The sequence below is a fragment of the Pristis pectinata genome, chromosome 39, assembly GCF_009764475.1.
Source record: "Pristis pectinata isolate sPriPec2 chromosome 39, sPriPec2.1.pri, whole genome shotgun sequence".
Classification (NCBI taxonomy): Eukaryota; Metazoa; Chordata; class Chondrichthyes; order Rhinopristiformes; family Pristidae; genus Pristis; species Pristis pectinata.
In genome coordinates, this window is record NC_067442.1 from 4,777,980 (window position 1) to 4,796,318 (window position 18,339).

General features: G+C 51.8%; 1 protein-coding gene across 1 annotated transcript in view; it reads right to left on the minus strand.

Annotated features, from left to right (window-relative positions):
- Positions 1-6,883: 6,883 nt before the first annotated feature.
- The window catches only part of cd79a (CD79a molecule, immunoglobulin-associated alpha), a 28,154-nt gene continuing 16,698 nt past the window's right edge, over positions 6,884-18,339 (minus strand). The window contains exons 3-5 of the mRNA XM_052045375.1: positions 17,308-17,426; positions 16,614-16,679; positions 6,884-8,035 (exon numbers count right to left, since the gene is read on the minus strand). Of these exons, the coding sequence (XP_051901335.1) occupies positions 7,922-8,035; positions 16,614-16,679; positions 17,308-17,426 (299 nt within the window). The 3' untranslated portion in view covers positions 6,884-7,921. The remainder of the gene's footprint in view (positions 8,036-16,613; positions 16,680-17,307; positions 17,427-18,339) is intronic.

The window sequence follows — 18,339 nt, forward strand, 5'->3', positions numbered from 1 at the left end:
GTGTGTTTCGACGTACATGCAACTAAAGATCTGATCTGATCTTATCTTTTGCCCAGAGTGTTCTGGGGGCAGCCCGCAGGTGTCGCCAACATAGCACGCCCATAACTTCCTATCCTGTACGTTTTTTGGAATGTGGGAGGAAACCGGAGCACCCGGAGGAAACCCACGCAGACACAGGGAGAACGTACAAACTCCTTGCAGACAGCGGCCGGAATTGAACCCGGGTCGCTGGCACTGTAAGGCGTTATGCTAACTGCTACACTACTGTGCCTTTTATACACCTAAGGTCACCCCTCAGTCTCCTACACTCCCAAGGAATAAAGTCCCAGCCTTGTCCAACCTCTCTCCGTAACTCAGTCCCTCGAGTCCCGTCAACATCCTCGTAAATCTCCTCCTTTTCAGCTTAATGGCATCTTTCCTACAGCAGGGCGACCAAAGCTGAAGACAATACTCCAAATGTACAGTGCACGGTTTGGGTCACCCTGCTCTGGGAAAGTCGTGGCTAAGCTGGAAAGTGTGCAGAGGAGATTTACGAGGATGTTGCCGGGACTCGAAGAACTGTGTTATGGAGAGGGGTCGGACAGGCTGGGACTTTATTCCTTGGAGCGTAGGAGAATGAGGGGTGACCTTAAAATGTTTAAAATTATGAAGGTATAGATAAGGTGGAGGGTAACAGTCCTTTCCCCGGGGTAGGGGAGTCCAAAACTAGGGGGCACAGGTTTAGGGTGAGAGGGAAAAAGAGCAACTTTTTCACGCAGAGGGTGGTGAGTCCATGGAACGAGCGGCCAGAGAAAGTTTCTCCTACTGCCTCTTGTTGACTGAATATAGCTGAATTTGACCCTCACCGACTTTTATCGATGCCCCACAGAAAGCATCCGATCTGGATGCATCCCGGCTTGGGACGGCAACTGCTCTGCCCTGGACCGCAAGAAACCGCAGAGAGTTGCGGACACAGAACGGAAACCAGCCTCCCCTCTGCAGACTCCGTCTACACTCCCCGCTGCCTCGGGAAAGCAGCCGGCCTAATCAGAGACCCCCACCCGCCCCGGACATTCTCTCTTCTCCCCCCTCCCGTCGGGCAGAAGATACAAAAGCCTGAAAGCACGTACCGCCAGACTCAAGGACAGCTCTGTTGAATGGTCCCCTAGTACGATAAGATGGACTCTTGACCTCACAATCTACCTCGTCGTGGCCCTTGTACCTTATTGTCTGCCTGCACTGCACTTTCTCTGTAACTGTGACACTTTATTCTGCATTCTGTTATTGTTTTCCCTTGTACTACCTCGATATACTGACGCGATGAAATGATCTGTAGAGACAGCATGTAAGAAAAAGTTTTTCACTGTATCCGTGTCTGCGTGGGTTTCCTCCGGGTGCTCCGGTTTCCTCCCACATTCCAAAGACATACGGGTTAGGAAGTTGTGGGCGTGCTATGTTGGCGCCAGAAGCGTGGCGACACTTGCGGGCTGCCCCCAGAACACTCGATGCAAAAGATGCATTTCACTGTGTGTTTCGATGTACATGAGACTAATAAAGAAACCTTATCTCATTCGGTGTGAGACACTTACTGTACACACGTAGACCAATCTCACAAGAGGTGTCGTTGCTCAGATTGCGACAACGGTAGATGCCGAGGTCACTCGAATCTACGTTCTCCAAGGTCAACTGCCTGCCTTCCGAGGGGATGAATTTCCAGACGGAACTGTTGTAGGCCCTCTTTTCCCAAATGATGTTCTCGTCGGATTCGAGGTGACAGGGCAAGGTGGCTTTATGCCCGAACTCAGCCCGAATTGTAGGTGGTGGAATCTCCATTGCTACGCCTGTGAGTCAAACCAAGGATTAACTCAATTAGGTAACTGTAACCTGCTGCCTCGTTAAAGCAGCCAGAATAATCAACGACCCCCACCCACCCCGGACATTCTCTCTTCTCCCCCCTCCCATCGGGCAGAAGATACAAAAGCCTGAAAGCACGTACCACCAGGTTCAAGGACAGCTCTGTTATAAGACTATTGAACGGTCCCCTAGTACGATAAGATGGACTCTTGACCTCACGATCTACCTTGTCATGGCCCTTGCACCTTATTGTCTGCCTGCACTGCACTTTCTCTGTAACTGTGACACTTTATTCTGCATTCTGTTATTGTTTTCCCTTGTACTACCTCGATGTACTGATGCGATGAAATGATCTGTAGAGACAGCATGTAAGAAAAAGTTTTTCACTGTATCCGTGTCTGCGTGGGTTTCCTCCGGGTGCTCCGGTTTCCTCCCACATTCCAAAAGACATACGGGTTCGGAAGTTGTGGGCGTGCTGCGTTGGCGCCGGACACTTGCGGGCTGCCCCCAGAACACTCTACGCAAAAGATGCATTTCACTGTGTGTTTCGATGTACATGTGATGAATAAAGACATAGACTTAATAACTTAATACGTAACTTAATAAACCGATTTACCTGCAGTGGGGGGGGGGGGGGGCGGGGGGGAGGTGGTGGTGGGGGTGGGGGTTGCGTGGGGCTGTAGTACTGCTTCCAAACACCAGATGGAGAAAGTGGGCTATAATATCACATCCAATAAACCCCCCACTCCTGCATTAATTTACCACAGGGAGCATTGCTGTTGATCGTTGAGTCAACCAGTGACTATTTAACCCTTGACGTATCACATCAGAGTATGTCCCCAGCACCCTCATTGGCAGACCTCAATCAGTGAGGATCGGGAACAACGTCTCCTCCTCGCTGGCCGTCAACACGGCTGCACCTCAAGGCCGCGTGCTTAGCCCCCTGCTCTACACTCGATACACACACGTGCCTGTATGGCTAAGTACAGCTCCAACGCTGTCTACAAATCCGCCGGCGACAACGCTGTTGTCGGACGGATCACCGGCGGTGACAGGTCGGCGTCCCGGAGCCAGATGGGACGCCTGGGTGACGACAACAACCTCTCGCTCGACGTCAACGAAACTAAAGAGCTGATGGTTTACCTCAGGATAGGGAAGGAGGGTGAACATGCGCCGGTCTACATTGGGGGATCGGCGTTGGGGAGGGTCAGCAGCTTCAAATCCCCGGGCGTTAACATATCGGACAATCTGTCCCGGGCCCAGCACGTAGACGCCATCACAAGGAAGGCGCGCCGGCATCTTTACTTTCTCAGGAGGTTCGGCTTGTCACCGAACACTCGAACAAACTTCTACAGATGTGCTGTTGGAAGTGTCCTGACCGGTTACATCACGGTCTGGGACGGCGATTCGAACGCGCAGGAACGTAAGAAGCTGCAGCGAGTCGTGGACTCAGCCCCAATACATCACGGGCACAACCCTCCCCCACCGTCGGTGGTATCTACAGGAGGCGCTGCCTCAAGAAGGCAACGTCCGTTATCAAAGATCCCCCCACCATCCGGGCCGTGCTGTCTTCTCGCAGCTCCCATCGGGCAGGAGGTACAGAAGCCTGAAGTCCCCACACCACCAGGTTCAGGAACAGCGACTTCCCTTCAACCATTCGGTTCTGGAACCGACCGGCACAACCCTAATCACTGCCTCAGTACAGCAACACTGGGACCACTTTGCACTGCAATGGACTTTGTTCTTTTGTTCGAATTGTGTTCTTTCTTGTAAAAATTGTGTATAATTTATGTATTTCTAGTGAGTGTTGTGTCTCTGATGCTCTGTGTTGCTGCTGCAAGTAAGTTTTTCATTGCACCCGTGCACACACGGACTTGTGCGTCTGACAATAAACTCGACTTTGACCTTGAGAGAATCGCTGGGCTAATTCCTGGGATGAGAGAGTTGTCCTGTCATTGATGTATTTAAGGATAACTTTAATCCCTCTAAACCTTTCCCATCCGTGGACCTGTCCAAGTGCCTTTCAGACATTGCAATTGTCCCTGTCTCACCCACTTCCTCTGGCAGCTTGTTTGATATGTGGACCACCCTCTGGGTGAAGAAGTTGCCCCTCGGTCCCTTTTAAATCTCTCCCCTCACACCTTACACCCTCTAGGCGGGACCACTGTGCACTATAATGGACTAATTTTTATTCTAATTGTCTTCTTTCTTGTAAAAGTTGTGTACAATTTATGTTTTTCTTGTGAATGTTGTGTCTCTGATGCTCTGTGCCTGTGACGCGGCTGCAAGTAAGATTTTCATTGTGCCTGTTCACACATGAATTTATCGTAAGTTCTTTGGTTCTGCTGCTGTCTGATTGTTTCCAGAAGCGAGGGTTGACTTTGACACTTGTGCAGCTGACAATAAACTCGACGTTACACTTTGGAAGGACAAAATCCAAAGCAGAGTACAAAGTTAATGGCAGGATTCTGGGTAGTGCGGAGGAGCAGAGGGATCTGGGGGTCCATATCCACAGATCCCTGAAAGCTGCCTCACAGGTGGGTAAGGTAGTTAAGGAAGCTTATGGGACGTTAGCTTTCATAAGTCGAGGGATCGAGTTTTAAGAGCCGCGAGGTAATGATGCAGCTCTACAAAACTCTGGTTAGACCAGCAGTACTCCCTGCGTCCAGTTCTGGTCGCCTCATTATAATCAGGATGTGGAAGCGTTGGAAAGGGTGCAGAGGAGATTTACCAGGATGCTGCCTGGTTTAGAGAGGATGCATTATGAGGAGAGATTAAGGGAGCTAGGGCTTTACTCTTTGGAGAGAAGGAGCATGAGGGGAGACATGATAGAGGTGCACAAAATATTGAGAGGAATAGATAGAGTGGACAGCCAGCGCCTCTTTCCCAGGGCACCAATGCTCAGTACAAGAGGGCAGGGCTTTAAAGTAATGGGTGGGAGGTTCAAGGGAGATATCAGAGGAAGGTTTTTTACCCAGAGAGTGGTTGGGGCGTGGAATGTGCTGCCTGGGGTGGTGCTGGAGGCAGGTACATTGGTCAAATTCAAGAGATTGCTAGATAAGCATATGGAGAAATTTAAAATAGAGGGATCTGTGGGAGAAAGGGGTTAGATAGTCTTAGGCGAAGTTTAAAGGTCGGCATAACATTGTGGGCCGAAGGGCCTGTATTGTGCTGTACTGTTCTATGGTTCTTTGTTTTGATGTACTGCTGGTTGACCTACACCGAAGTAGGTCACTGATCCACTGTCTCTGCTAGATCTGGGCGCCTTCAACAGATCGGTGAGAAACCTTGGGGCAGGGTCCAAGGGTACCAGCTTCTCTCATAGGGCGAGGGGTTGAGTCTGGGCTTAGCAGAAGGAGTTGTTGAGGACAGGGAGAACCTGCAGGCGAAGAGGAGCGTGGGTCTGTGATACAAGCTCAGGAGGTTTGTGGAGCATAGAACATAGAAACATAGAAAACCTACAGCACAACTCAGCCCCTTTGGCCCACAAAGCTGTGCCGAACATGTCCCTACCTTAGAAATGACTAGGCTTACCCATACCCATTTTTCTGAGCTCCATGTACCGATCCAACAGTCTCTTAAAAGACCCTATCGTATCCGCCTCCACCACCGTTGCCGGCAGCCCGTTCCCCGCACTCACCACTCTCTGAGTAAAAAACTTACCCCTGACATCTCCTCTGTACCCACTCCCCAGCACCTTAAACCTGTGTCTTTTTGTGGCCACCATTTCAGCCCTGGGGGAAAGCCTCTGACTATCCACACGATCGATGCCTCTCATCATCTTATACACCTCTATCAGGTCCCCCCTCATCCTCCGTCGCTCCAAGGAGAAAAGGCCGAGTTCCCTCAACCTGTTTTCATAAGGCATGCTCCCCAATCCAGGCAGCATCCTTGTAAATCTCCTCTGCACCCTCTCTATGGCTTCCACATCCTTCCTGTAGTGAGGCGACCAGAACTGAGCACAGTGCTCCAAGTGGGGTCTGACCAGGGTCCTATACAGCTGCAATATTACCTCTCGGCTCCTATATTCAATTCCACAGAGCAACAGACAGAGCACTGGGGGATCTCAGTGGGCCAGGTGGTGTCTGTGTGGGAGGGTGGAGGGGAAACGGACTCGATGTTTCGGGTCGAGACCCTTCATCTGGCCTGGAAAGGGGAGGGAGAGCCAGAATAGAGAGGTGGGGAGGGGAAAGGGGTGAGGCAAGAGATGGTGTGGTTTTATGGAACATAGAACACTACAGCACAGTACAGGCCCTTCGGCCCACAATGTTGTGCCGACACTTTATCCTGCTTTAAGATCTATCTAACCCTTCCCTCCCACATGGCCCTCCATTTCTCTATCATTCATGTGTCTACCTAAGAGTGTCTTAAATTTCTCGAATGTATCTGCCCCCACAACCTCTGCCGGCAGTGCGTTCCACACACCCACCACTCTCTGTGGAAAAAACTTACCCCCTGACGTCCCCCTTATACCTTCCTCCAATCACCTTAAAATTATGCCCCCTCGTGTTAGCCATTGTCGCCCTGGGAAAAAGTCTCTGACTGTCCACTCGATCTATGACTCTTACCATCTTGTACACCTCTATCAAGTCACCTCTCACCCTCCTTCTCTCCAAAGAGAAAAGCCCCAGCTCACTTAACCTATCCTCATAAGACATGCTCTCCAATCCAGGCAGCATCCTGGATTCCACATCCTTCCTATAATGAGGCGACCAGAACTGGACACAATACTCCAAGTGTGGTGTAACCAGAGTTCTATAGAGCTACAACATCACCTCGCGGCTCTTGAACTCAATACCCCGACTAATGAAGGCCAAAACACCATATGCCTTCTTAACAACCCTATTGACCTGCGTGGTAACCTTGAGGGATCTATGGACTTGGAGCCCAAGATCCTTCTGTTCCTCCACACTGCTGAGATTCCTGCCATTAACCTTGGGAACCTTGGGAGCCCCGTCCGCCCCCCTCATTCACCCCCAAGGCTTCATCTTCAGTGCATCTCATTGACCACATTGATGGACATCAGTATAAACGTCAATCAAACAACATCCCAGAGCAACAAGCACTATTTATTGGTTCAGTGGAAGGTGGGGGGTGGGGTTGGGGGGGGGCACAGAGTGAAGGGAAGCCAGCAGGGGGAGCTCATCGACTTAATCAGCCTCACCAGGACCTGGGAAGTTGAACCTTGTTTCCCTCCCAGCCTCTCTCCTGCCCAGACCCAATCAAAACAACTCAAAGTGTTAAAATCCCTCAGCACTGGGGATCCTCTGAGCCCCACTGTTGAACACAAGAGGCTCAATTGTAAGTCTGATGTTCAACTGTGGTAGGAATCACTGTGTGTATCAAATGGGAGGCTGCCTCCGCACCAACGAGATGGAGCTGGAAATTCCAAGACTGTGGAGAAAGAAAGACTCTGATTGAACTTATAAGGCTCAACTAAAGGTTATATCAATCATCAGTTGGAAGAGAGAAGTTAGACACGGGGTGAAGCTCCCTCCACACCTTCCTGTCACACACTCCCGGGTCAGACACAGGGTGAAGGTCCATCCGCACCTTCCTGTCACACACTCCTGGGGTCAGACACAGGGTGAAGCTCCCTTCACACCGTCCCATCACACACTCCTGGGGTCAGACACAGGATGAAGTTCCCTCCGCACCGTCCCATCACACACTCCCGGGGTCAGACACAGGGTGAAGCTCCCTCCGCACCGTCCCATCACACACTCCCGGGGTCAGACACAGAGTGAAGCTCCCTCCACACCGTCCCGTCACACAATCCCAGGGTCAGACATAGAGTGAAGCTCCCTCCGCACCGTCCCATCACACACTCCCGGGGTCAGACACAGGGTGAAGCTCCCTCCGCACTGTCCCGTCACACTCTCCCGGGGTGAGACACAGAGTGAAGCTCCCTCCGCACCGTCCCATCACACACTCCCGGGGTCAGACACAGGGTAAAGCTCCTGCTACACTCTTGACCATCAAGAACGGTCACTGATCTATGGGGATAGAGCACCCCTTGTTGGCGAAAGAGGGTTAGTGAGTGGGGTGGGGTTGCCTCGTGCGAGCAGCGGGTTCTTCTCCCTGGGGCTCAGGGCTTTTCCAGCTCGATACCACTGCGTCGGTAGTTGGCCACGTCCTGGTACATGCTCTGCTGGCCCCGCGTTATGTCCTCATATGTCCCCTGTTCCTCCTGATTCAGGCCCTGCAGTGGGTGAAGAGGGAGAGTGGTATGTGAGAAAGAGAGGGGAGAGAGGGAGGGAGGGAGAGAGTGAGGGAGGAGGGAGAGAGAGGGAGAGAGAGAGGGAGAGGGAGAGTGAGAAAGAGAGAGGAAAGAGGGAGGGGATGGAGAGAGGGAGATAGTGAGAGAGGGCGGAGGGAGAGAGAGAGAGGGAGAGAGAGAGGGAGGGAGACGGAGGAAGGGAGGGAGAGGGGGAGGGAGAGAGGGGGGGATGGAGGGAGGGAGGGAGGGGGAGGGAGAGAGGGAGAGAGAGGGGGATGGAGGGAGGGAGGGAAAGAGAGAGAGGGAGGGAGAGAGAGAGGGAGAGAGGGGGAGGGAGACGGAGGGAGGGAGGGAGGGGGGAAGGAGAGAGAGGGAGGGAGAAAGAGAGACAGGGAGAGAGAGGGGGAGAGACGGAGGGAGGGAGGGGGAGGGAGAGAGAGGGGGGATGGAGAGAGGGAGGGGGGGAAGGAGAGAGAGAGAGAGGGAGGGAGAGAGGGGGGGGATGGAGAGGGAGAGAGGGAGGGAGGAAGGGGAAGGACAGGACAGCTCAGACAATCAGAGGATTGGCTTTCCCAGTCTCTGTGCGTCCTCAGCCACGGACACCAGGCTCCGGAGACTGGGACGGCCTGCTCCAACCGGGATGAGGAGACATCGCCTCAATCAGAGGCCAAGTCACTGCATTGATCCAGGGGGAGACGGATATCCTCCTCAATGTGGACATTCGAGAACTCTCCCCTCTCTCCCTCCTTCTCTGTCATTTCCATCCCTCCCCACTGCCCTGCCTCTCTCTCTCCCTCTCCCCTTCTCGCTCCCTCTCTCTCTCCCCCCTCACACTCCCTCTCTCGCTCCCCTCTCTCACACTCTCCCCCCCCAACTCTCCATCTCTCTTTCTCCCCCCCACTCTCTACCCCCCTCCGCCTCTCTCTGACTCTCTCTCTCCCTCTCTCTCACTCTCTCCTTCTCTCTCTACCCTCTCTCTCTCCCCTCTCTCACACTCTCTCCTTCTCTCTCTACCCTCTCTCCCTCCCTCCTCTCTCTCTCCCCCCTCTCTCTCTACCTCTCCTCCCTCTCTCACTCTCTCCCTCCCTCTCTCTCACATTCTCCCTCTCCCCCTCTCTCACACTCTCTCCCCCTCTCTTTCTCTCTCGTCCGTCTCTCTCTGTACCCTAGGTTGTACCCCAGGCTGCTGTGGGAGGCGAGGGAGGAGATTGCGGAGCCTCTGACGATGATCTTTGCGTCATCGATGGAGACGGGAGAGGTTCCGGAAGATTGGAGGGTTGCGGATGTTGTTCCCTTATTCAAGAAGGGGAGTAGAGATAGCCCAGGAAATTATAGACCAGTGAGTCTCACCTCAGTGGTTGGTAAGCTGATGGAGAAGATCCAGAGAGGCCGGATTTATGAACATTTGGAGAGGTATAATATGATTAGGAATAGTCAGCATGGCTCTGTCAAGGCTTTGTCATGGCTTACAAGCCTGATTGAATTTTTTGAGGATGTGACTAAGCACATCGATGAAGGGAGAGCAGTAGATGTCGTGTATATGGATTTCAGCAAAGCGTTTGATAAGGTACCCCATGTGAGGCTTATGGAGAAGGTGAGGAGATATGGGATCCAAGGGGACATTGCAGTGTAGATCCAGAACTGGCTGGCCCACAGAAGGCAAAGAGTGGTTGTTGAAGGGTCGTATTCTGCGTGGAGGTCGGTGACCAGTGGTGTACCTCAGGGGTCTGCACTGGGACCCTTGCTCTTTGTTATTTTTATAAACGACCCAGATGAGGAAGTGGAGGGGTGGGTTAGTAAGTTTGCGGATGACACGAAGGTTGGGGGTGTTGTGGATAGTTTGGAGGGCTGTCAGAGGTTACAGAGGGACATAGATAGGATGCAGAGTTGGACTGAGAAGTGGCAGATGCAGTTCAACCCAGATAAGTGTGAAGTGGCTCATTTTGGTAGGTCAAATATGTTGGCGGAATCTAGTCTTAATGGTAGGACTCTTGGCAGTGTGGAGGATCAGGGGGATCTTGGGGTCCGAGTCCATAGGATGCTCAATGTGGCGGCGCAGGTGGACTCTGTGGTTAAGAAGGCATACGGTGTATTGTCCTTCATCAATCGGGGAATTGAATTTAGGAGCCGTGAGGTATTGTTGCAGCTATATAGGTCCCTGGTCAGACCCCACTTGGAGCACTGTGCTCAGTTCTGGTCACCTCACTACAGGAAGGATGTGGAAGCCATAGAGAGGGTGCAGAGGAGATTTACAAGGATGCTGCCTGAAATGCGGAGCATGCCTTATGGAAGCAGGTTGAGGGAACTCGGCCTTTTCTCCTTGGAGCGACGGAGGATGAGGGGGGACCGGATAGAGGTGTATAAGATGATGAGAGGCATTGATCCTGCGGATAGTCAGAGGCTTTTCCCCAGGGCTGAAATGGTGGCCACAAGAGGACACAGGTTTAAGGTGCTGGGGAGTGGGTACAGAGGAGATGTCAGGGGTAAGTTTTTTACTCGGAGAGTGGTGAGTGCGTGGAACGGGCTGCCGGCAACGGTGGTGGAGGCGGATACGATAGGGTCTTTTAAGAGACTGTTGGATAGGTACATGGAGCTGAGAAAAATAGAGGGCTATGGGTAAGCCTAGTAATTTCTAAGGTAGGGACATGTTCAGCACAGCTTTATGGGCCGAAGGGCCTGAATTGTGCTGTAGGTTTTCTATGTTCTACGTTCTATGTTCTCACACTCCCTCTCTCTCTCTCTCTCTCTCTCTCTCTCTCTCTCTCTCTCTCCCTCTCTCTCTCTCGAGGGCTGGGGAAACAGAGCACTGAAGTGGGAGCTCAGACGGTGTTGAACAAGCTTCCAATACCAATGGACTGAATGGCCTTGGCCTACTTATCTTCTGTAGTTTGCCTATGGCCAAGGGGATGACAGCACACCATCCGTCCCTTCCCCTCAGCCCTTTCCCCACTGCCCCGCAGATTAATCCCCCTCCTGGTGGGGGTCCTGTGTGATTCCCAACTCCTCGCCGGAATGCCCTGTCTGTCCAGTGTCCGCTTGCTCTCCCACCTTCCCCTCCCCTGAATTTAGACTCGGTTTATTGGATAGGTTATGATGCATCTCTATAGAACTCTGGTTAGGCCGCATTTAGAGTGCTGCGTGCATTTCTGGTCTCCTCACTACAGGAAGGATGTCGAGGCTTCAGAGAGGGCGCAGAGGAGGTCTGCCAGGAGGCTGCCTGGATTAGAGGGCATGTGCTATCAGGAGAGGCTGGACAAACTTGGGCTCTTTTCGCTGGAGCGACGGAGGCTGAGGGGTGATCTGTTGGAAGTGTAGAGAATTATGAGGGGCATAGATAGAGTGGACGAGTAATATCTTTTCCCCATTATTGAGCGATCCAATACCAGAGGGCATGCATTGAAGGTGAGTGGGGGTTGGTTCGGAAGAGACGTGAGGGGTAAGTTCCTTACTCGATGCCTGGAACGTGTTGCCTGATAGGGTGGTGGAGGCAAATTCATTGGGGGCTTTTAAGAGGGGCACGTGAATGAGAGGAAAATGGAGGGATATCGGCATCCTGTAGGTAGGAGGGATTAGCGATGTCGGCACAGCATTGTGGGCTGAAGGGCCTGTTCTGTGCTGTACTGTTCTATGTTCTACGTTCTATGTTCTACACCGTCTGACTCTACAACTCTTCTGACAAGCGGTAACTGGATTGCCAAGGAATACAAAGCTAAAGACCAGGTGCTGGGAACTGGGATGAGTGGAGACGGCGACTCGACCCCCGGGGTGAAGATGGTTTCAAACCAGCCTTCGGTAAGGTGAACGAGGTTAGCAAGGTTTAACAAGGCCCCACATGGGAGGCTCACCCAGAAGGTTAAGATGCCTGGGATCAACAGTGTCTTGGCCGTTTGGATCCAGAACTGGCTTGCCCACAGGAGGCATAGAGGGTAGTGGTCGAGGGGAAGTGTTCCAGCTGGAGGTCCCTGACCAGTGGTGTTCCGCAGGGATCCGTGCTGGGACCTCTGCTGTTGGTGAAGCATACAATTGACCCAGATGAAAACGAGGTGATGTTGCAGCTCTATAGAACTCTGGTCAGACCACACTTGGAGTATCGTGTTCAGTTCTGGTCGCCTCATTATAGGAAGGATGCGGAAGCTTTAGAGAGGGTGCAGAGGAGATTTACCAGGATGCTGCCTGGATTGGAGAGCATGTCTTATGAGGATAGGTTGAGCGAGCTAGGGCTTTTCTCTTTGGAGAGAAGGAGGGTGAGAGGTGACTTCACAAGATCACAAGATCACAAGATAAGGGAGCAGAAGCAGGCCATTCGGCCCATCGAGTCTGCTCCAAGGAAAAGGGAAAAAGAAATGGGGTGGGAAAAAAAGAGAGAGAAAAAAAAAACTATTCTAATCCCATTTGCCAGCCTTATCCCCATATCCCTTGATACCCTGACTATTTAGATATCTGTCTATCTCCTCCTTGAATACCCCCACTGATCTGGCCTCCACTGCTGTGCGTGGCAAGGAGTTCCACAATTTCACCACCCTCTGGGTAAAGAAACTTCTCCTCATCTCTGTCTTGAAACTGTACCCTCTAATTCTAAGATTGTGCCCTCTGGTCCTGGACACGCCCACCAAGGGAAACAGCCTAGCCACATCTACTCTATCCTTACCTGTCAACATTTTAAATGTCGCTACGAGGTCCCCTCTCATCCTTCTGTACTCCAGCGAGTACAGTCCAAGAGCCGACAAACGCTCATCATACTTAAGCCCTTTCATTCCTGGAATCATTCTCGTAAATCTCCTCTGAACCCTCTCCAACGTCAGCACATCCTTCCTAAGATGCGGGGCCCAAAACTGCGCACAGTATTCCAAATGAGGCCTCACTAGCGCCCCGTAGAGCCTCATCAACACTTCCTTACTTTTATACACTATACCTCTCGAGATGAATGCCAACATAGCATTCGCTTTCTTAACCACCGATCCAACCTGGTGGTTAACTTTTAAGGTATCTTGTATGAGTACCCCCAAGTCCCTTTGTACTACCGCACTATCAATCTTCTCTCCTTCTAGATAATAATCTACCCGCTTATTTCTACTTCCAAAGTGTACAACTGCACATTTCTCAACATTGAATCTCATCTGCCATTTCCTTGCCCATTCTCCTAAACTGTCTAGGTCCCTCTGCATTCTTTCTATTTCCTCTATGCTCCCTACTCCTCCACTTATCTTGGTGTCATCCGCAAACTTAGCCACACAACCATTTATTCCATCATCCAAATCATTGATGTACAAGGTAAAAAGGAGAGGCCCCAACACCGACCCTTGCGGCACACCACTAGTAACCGGTAACCAACCAGAACGAGATCCTTTTATTTCCACCCTTTGCTTCCTGCCAACCAGCCAATTCTCCACCCATTTTGCTACCCTGCCCATAATTCCATGACCTCTCATCTTATTAATCAGTCTCTTGTGAGGCACCTTATCGAAGGCCTTTTGAAAGTCTAAATACACAACATCTACCGCCTCTCCCTTATCCACCCTACCTGTGATTTCTTCAAAAACTCCAATAGGTTGGTCAGACAGGACCTCCCCTTCACAAAACCATGTTGACTAGGTCCTATCTTGCCTTGCGCCTCTAGGTATTCGGTAACCTCCTCCTTGAGGATAGACCTCCAATAATTTTCCCACCACTGACGTCAGACTAATAGGTCTGTAATTGCCTTTGTGCTGCCTCCCACCTTTCTTATACAACGGAACTACATTCGCTACCCTCCAGTCCTCCGGAACCATGCCAGAATCTATCGATTCCTGAAAAATAATCGCCAACGCCTCCGCTATCTCCACAGCCACCTCCTTCAGAACCCGGGGATGCACCTCATCCGGTCCGGGAGACTTATCAGCCTTAAGCCCCTTTAGTTTTCCAAGCACCTTCTCCCTATTAATCTCAATTGAACTCAGCTCCAATTCGTGAGACTCCTGACTAATGGGCACATTGCTTATGTCCTCCACGGTGAAGACCGATGCAAAATATTCATTCAATTCCCTTGCCATCTCACTATCATCCATTATAATACCTCCTGCACCGTTATCAATTGGTCCTATGTCAACCCGTGTCTCTCTTTTATTCCTTATGTATTTAAAAAAACTCTTAGAATCCTTCCGAATGGCAGAGATCGAGTGGACAGTCAGAGACTTTTTCCCATGGCGACAATGGCTAACACGAGGGGACATAATTTTAAGGTGATTGGAGGAAGGTATAAGGGGGATGTCAGGGGTAAGTTTTTTTACACAGAGAGTGATGGGTGTGTGGAACGCACTGCCGGCAGAGGTTGTGGGGGCAGATACATTTGGGACATTTAAGAAACTCTTAGATAAACACATGAATGATAGAGAAATGGAGGGCCATGTGGGAGGGAAGGGTTAGATAGATCTTAGAGCAGGATAAAATGTCGGCTCAACATTGTGGGCCGAAGGGCCTGTACTGTGCTGTAACGTTCGATGTTCTATGTTCTAGAAGAGAGGGGGTGCACAGGAATGAGGGAAGACAAACGTGGGAGGGGGAGGAGGGACAACAAGGGGGAGAGATGAGGGGAGGGGAGAAGGGTCCGGACGAGCACTTGAACCGCCCTGGGTTTAGACAGCTACAGGGCAAGTGGTGGGAGATGGGATCAATGGACCAAACTGTTTCTGTGCCAGATGACTCCATAACTCCACAGCAGTCCCGACAGAAGCAATTACACTGGCCCCAAGGCTCGGGACAACCCTCCAGCTCCTGACCCCTGTTCTCGACCTCATTGGGGGGGGGGGGGTCCAGGATTAAAAGTTCGACGGCGTGGGACTCAACACAGTGAATGGCTGGGAACTGATGGGCATTGGGGAACAGAGAGAACTGGGAGGGGGGTATACAAGCGGACAGTCTGCCGAAAGTGGCCACGCAGGTAGACGGGGCGGCGAAGAAGGCATTTGGCACGCTGGCCTTCACCGGTCGGGGCACGGGGTTCAGGAGTAGTTGTAGCCGGAGGGGAGGCCGCACTTGGAACAATGTGTACAGTTTTGGTCACCCTGTTGCGGGAAAGACCTTGCCAAGCCGGAGAGGGTGCAGAAGAGATTTACGAGGATGCTGCCCGGACTAGAGGGCCTGAGAGGGAGAGGTTGGCCTTGGAGCGTCGGAGAATGAGGGGTGACCTCACAGAGGTTTATAAAATCATGAGGGGTGTGGATAAGGTGGACAGTCATCGTCTTTTCCCCAGGGTTGGGGAGTCCATAGCTAGAGGGCACAGATACAAGAGGGGAGAGGTTTAAAAGAGGAAACTTCTTCACGCAGAGGGTGGAGGGTATCTGGAATGAGCAGCCAGAGGAAGTGGTCAAGGTGTGTTGAATTGCAACATCTAAGAGGCATTTAGGTAGGTGGAGGGGAGGGTTATGGCTCAAAAGCGGGCAACTGGGACTAGATGAGATAAGATCTCTTTATTAGTCACATGTACATCGAAACACACAGTGAGATGCATCTTTTTGCGTAGAGTGTTCTGGGGGGCAGCCCGCAAGTGTCGCCACGCTTCCGGCGCCAACATAGCACGCCCACGACTTCCGAACCCGTACGTCTTTGGAATGTGGGAGGAAACCGGAGCACCCGGGGGAAACCCACACAGACACACTGGGAAAAAGTACAAACTCCTTACAGACAGCGGCCGGAATTGAACCCGGGTCGCTGGTGCTGTAGTAGAGTTACGCTAACCGCTACACTACCGTGCTGTAGCAGGGAGGATGCGATGGTTAGGCATGGACCAGTTGGACTGAAGGGCCTGTCTCCGTGCTGTATGAGGGATCAAGTTTAAGAGCTGCGAGGTAATGATGCAGCTCTATAAAACTCTGGTTAGACCACACTTGGAGTACTGTGTCCAGTTCTGGTCACCTCATTATAGGAAGGATGTGGAGGTGTTGGAAAGGATGCAGAGGAGACTTACCAGGATGCTGCCTGGTTTGGAGAGGATGCAGTATGAGGAGAGACTAAGGGAGCTAGGGCTTTACACATTGGAGAGGCGGAGGATGAGGGGAGACATGATAGAGGTGTACAAAATATTAAGAGGAATAGATAGAGTGGACAACCAGCGCCTCTTTCCCAGGGCGCCAATGCTCAATGCAAGAGGGCATGGCTTTAGAGTAATGGGTGGGAGGTTCAAGGGAGATGTCAGAGGGAGGTTTTTTACCCGGAGAGTGGTTGGGGCATGGAATGTGCTGCCTGGAGCGGTGGTGGAGGCAGGTACATTGGTCAAATTCAAGAGATTGCTGGATAAGCATATGGAGGAATTTAAAATAGGGGGATATGTGGGAGGAAGGGGTTAGATAGTCTTAGGCGAGGTTTAAAGGTCGGTACAACATTGTGGGCCGAAGGGCCTGTATTGTGCTGTACTGTTCTATGGTTCTATGTTCTACGATTCTGTGACTCTTGTGATCTGTAAGGCACAGCGTCTGAAAGCAGAGACAGTCACAGGACTGTGGAGGAGAGAGGGTGGGAGACAGACCAACTTCAACAAGCAAGAGAGAGACATCCAGACAGGTATACGGGTAGGGAGAGTTCATACCTGATACAGATTTTCGTTTTCTTCTTTATAGCGCTGAATTCTCTCTCGCAGACTCCTCTGAGACTTCTGCAGGGGGAGATATTCACAGAAATTCCAGATCAAATCACCTTTATTTCAATAATTTTCTGAATATTGAGCTAGCTGAAAGGTAAAGGGTAAGATACAGGGTGAAGGTCCCTCCGCACCGTCCCGTCACACACTCCCGGGGTCAGACACAGGGTGAAGCTCCCTCCGCAGCATCCCATCACACACTCCCGGGGTCAGACACAGGGTGAAGCTCCCTCCACACCGTCCCGTCACACACTCCCGGGGTCAGGCACAGGGTGAAGGTCCCTCCACACCGTCCCGTCACACACTCCCGGGGTCAGGCACAGGGTGATGCTCCCTCTGCACTGTCCCAGCAAGTGGAGAATGATCATGCGACTTCACCTATCTGGCATGTCATGAGTTCAAGTCCCAGCAATGCTCTGTTCTGTACGGCACTCCGGACACGAGGGAGTCGCTGGCAATGACCTTGAGAAGGGGAGCCTGACCTTCACCTCCTCCGGACGAACGTCAATGACCTTGGTGACGTCCTCATTTGGGGATGTTTCGGCTGGGAAGGGAGACGTTGGCAAGAGATCTGATCGTCCCGCTGACCTCCTCTCTCCTGATCTTCCCACCCACACCGCAACCCCTCTAAAACCACCTTCACCTCTCGCAGAAGGATGGTCCCAGGGATGACGACGCAAGCCAGCAAGAGAATCCCCTCCACCATTAAGATGACGTTCTTCTCTGACTCCTTGAGGTTGAAGAGTCTCAGATAAGGTACCCCTGGAAAAGAGGGAGTGAGGGGGAGACCAGTAATAAGACATTAGGTTTATTATCACTGACTTAGATGACGTGAAATTCGTTGTTTTGTGGCAGCAGTACAGTACAAGACATAAAAATTACTCTGTTACAAAAATAAATAAATAGTGCCAAAATAAAGGGAATAACGAGGGAGTGTTCATGGGTTCGTCGACCGTTCAGAGATCTGACGGCGGAGGGGAAGAAGCTGTTCCCGAATCGTTGAGTGTGGGTCTTCAGGCTCCTGTACCTCCTCCCCAATGGTGGTAATGAGAAGAGGACGTGTCCCAGGCGGTGAGGGTCCTCAGCGATGGATGCCGCCTTCTTGAGGCGCCGTCTCTTCAAGGTGCCCTCGGTGGCGGGGAGGGTTGTGCCCGTGATGGAGCTGGGCTGAGTCTATAACCCTCTGCGGCCTCTTGCGATCCTGCGCGTCAGAGCCTCCGTACCGGGCGGTGATGCAACCAGTCAGAACGGTCTCCGCCGTACATCTGTAGAAATTTGCAAAAGTCTTTGTTGACGGACCAAATCTCCTCAAACTCCTAATGAAGTAGAGCCCCTGGCGTGCCTTCTTCGTGATTGCGTCAGTGTGTTGGGCCCAGGATAGATCCTCGGAGATGTTGACGCCCAGGAACTTGAAGCTGCTCCCCCTTTCCACCGCTGACCTCTCAGTGAGGACTGGTGTGTGTTCACCCGACTTCTCCTTCCTGAAGTCCACAGTCAGTTCCTTGGTCTTGCTGACGTCGAGTGCGAGGTTGTTGTTGCGACACCACTCAACCAGCCCATCTATCTCGCTCCTGTACTCCTCCTCATCGCCGTCTGTGATTCTGCCAACAATAGCTGTGTCCTCGGCGAACTTATAGGTAGCGTTTGAGCTGTTCCTTGCCACACAGTCATGAGT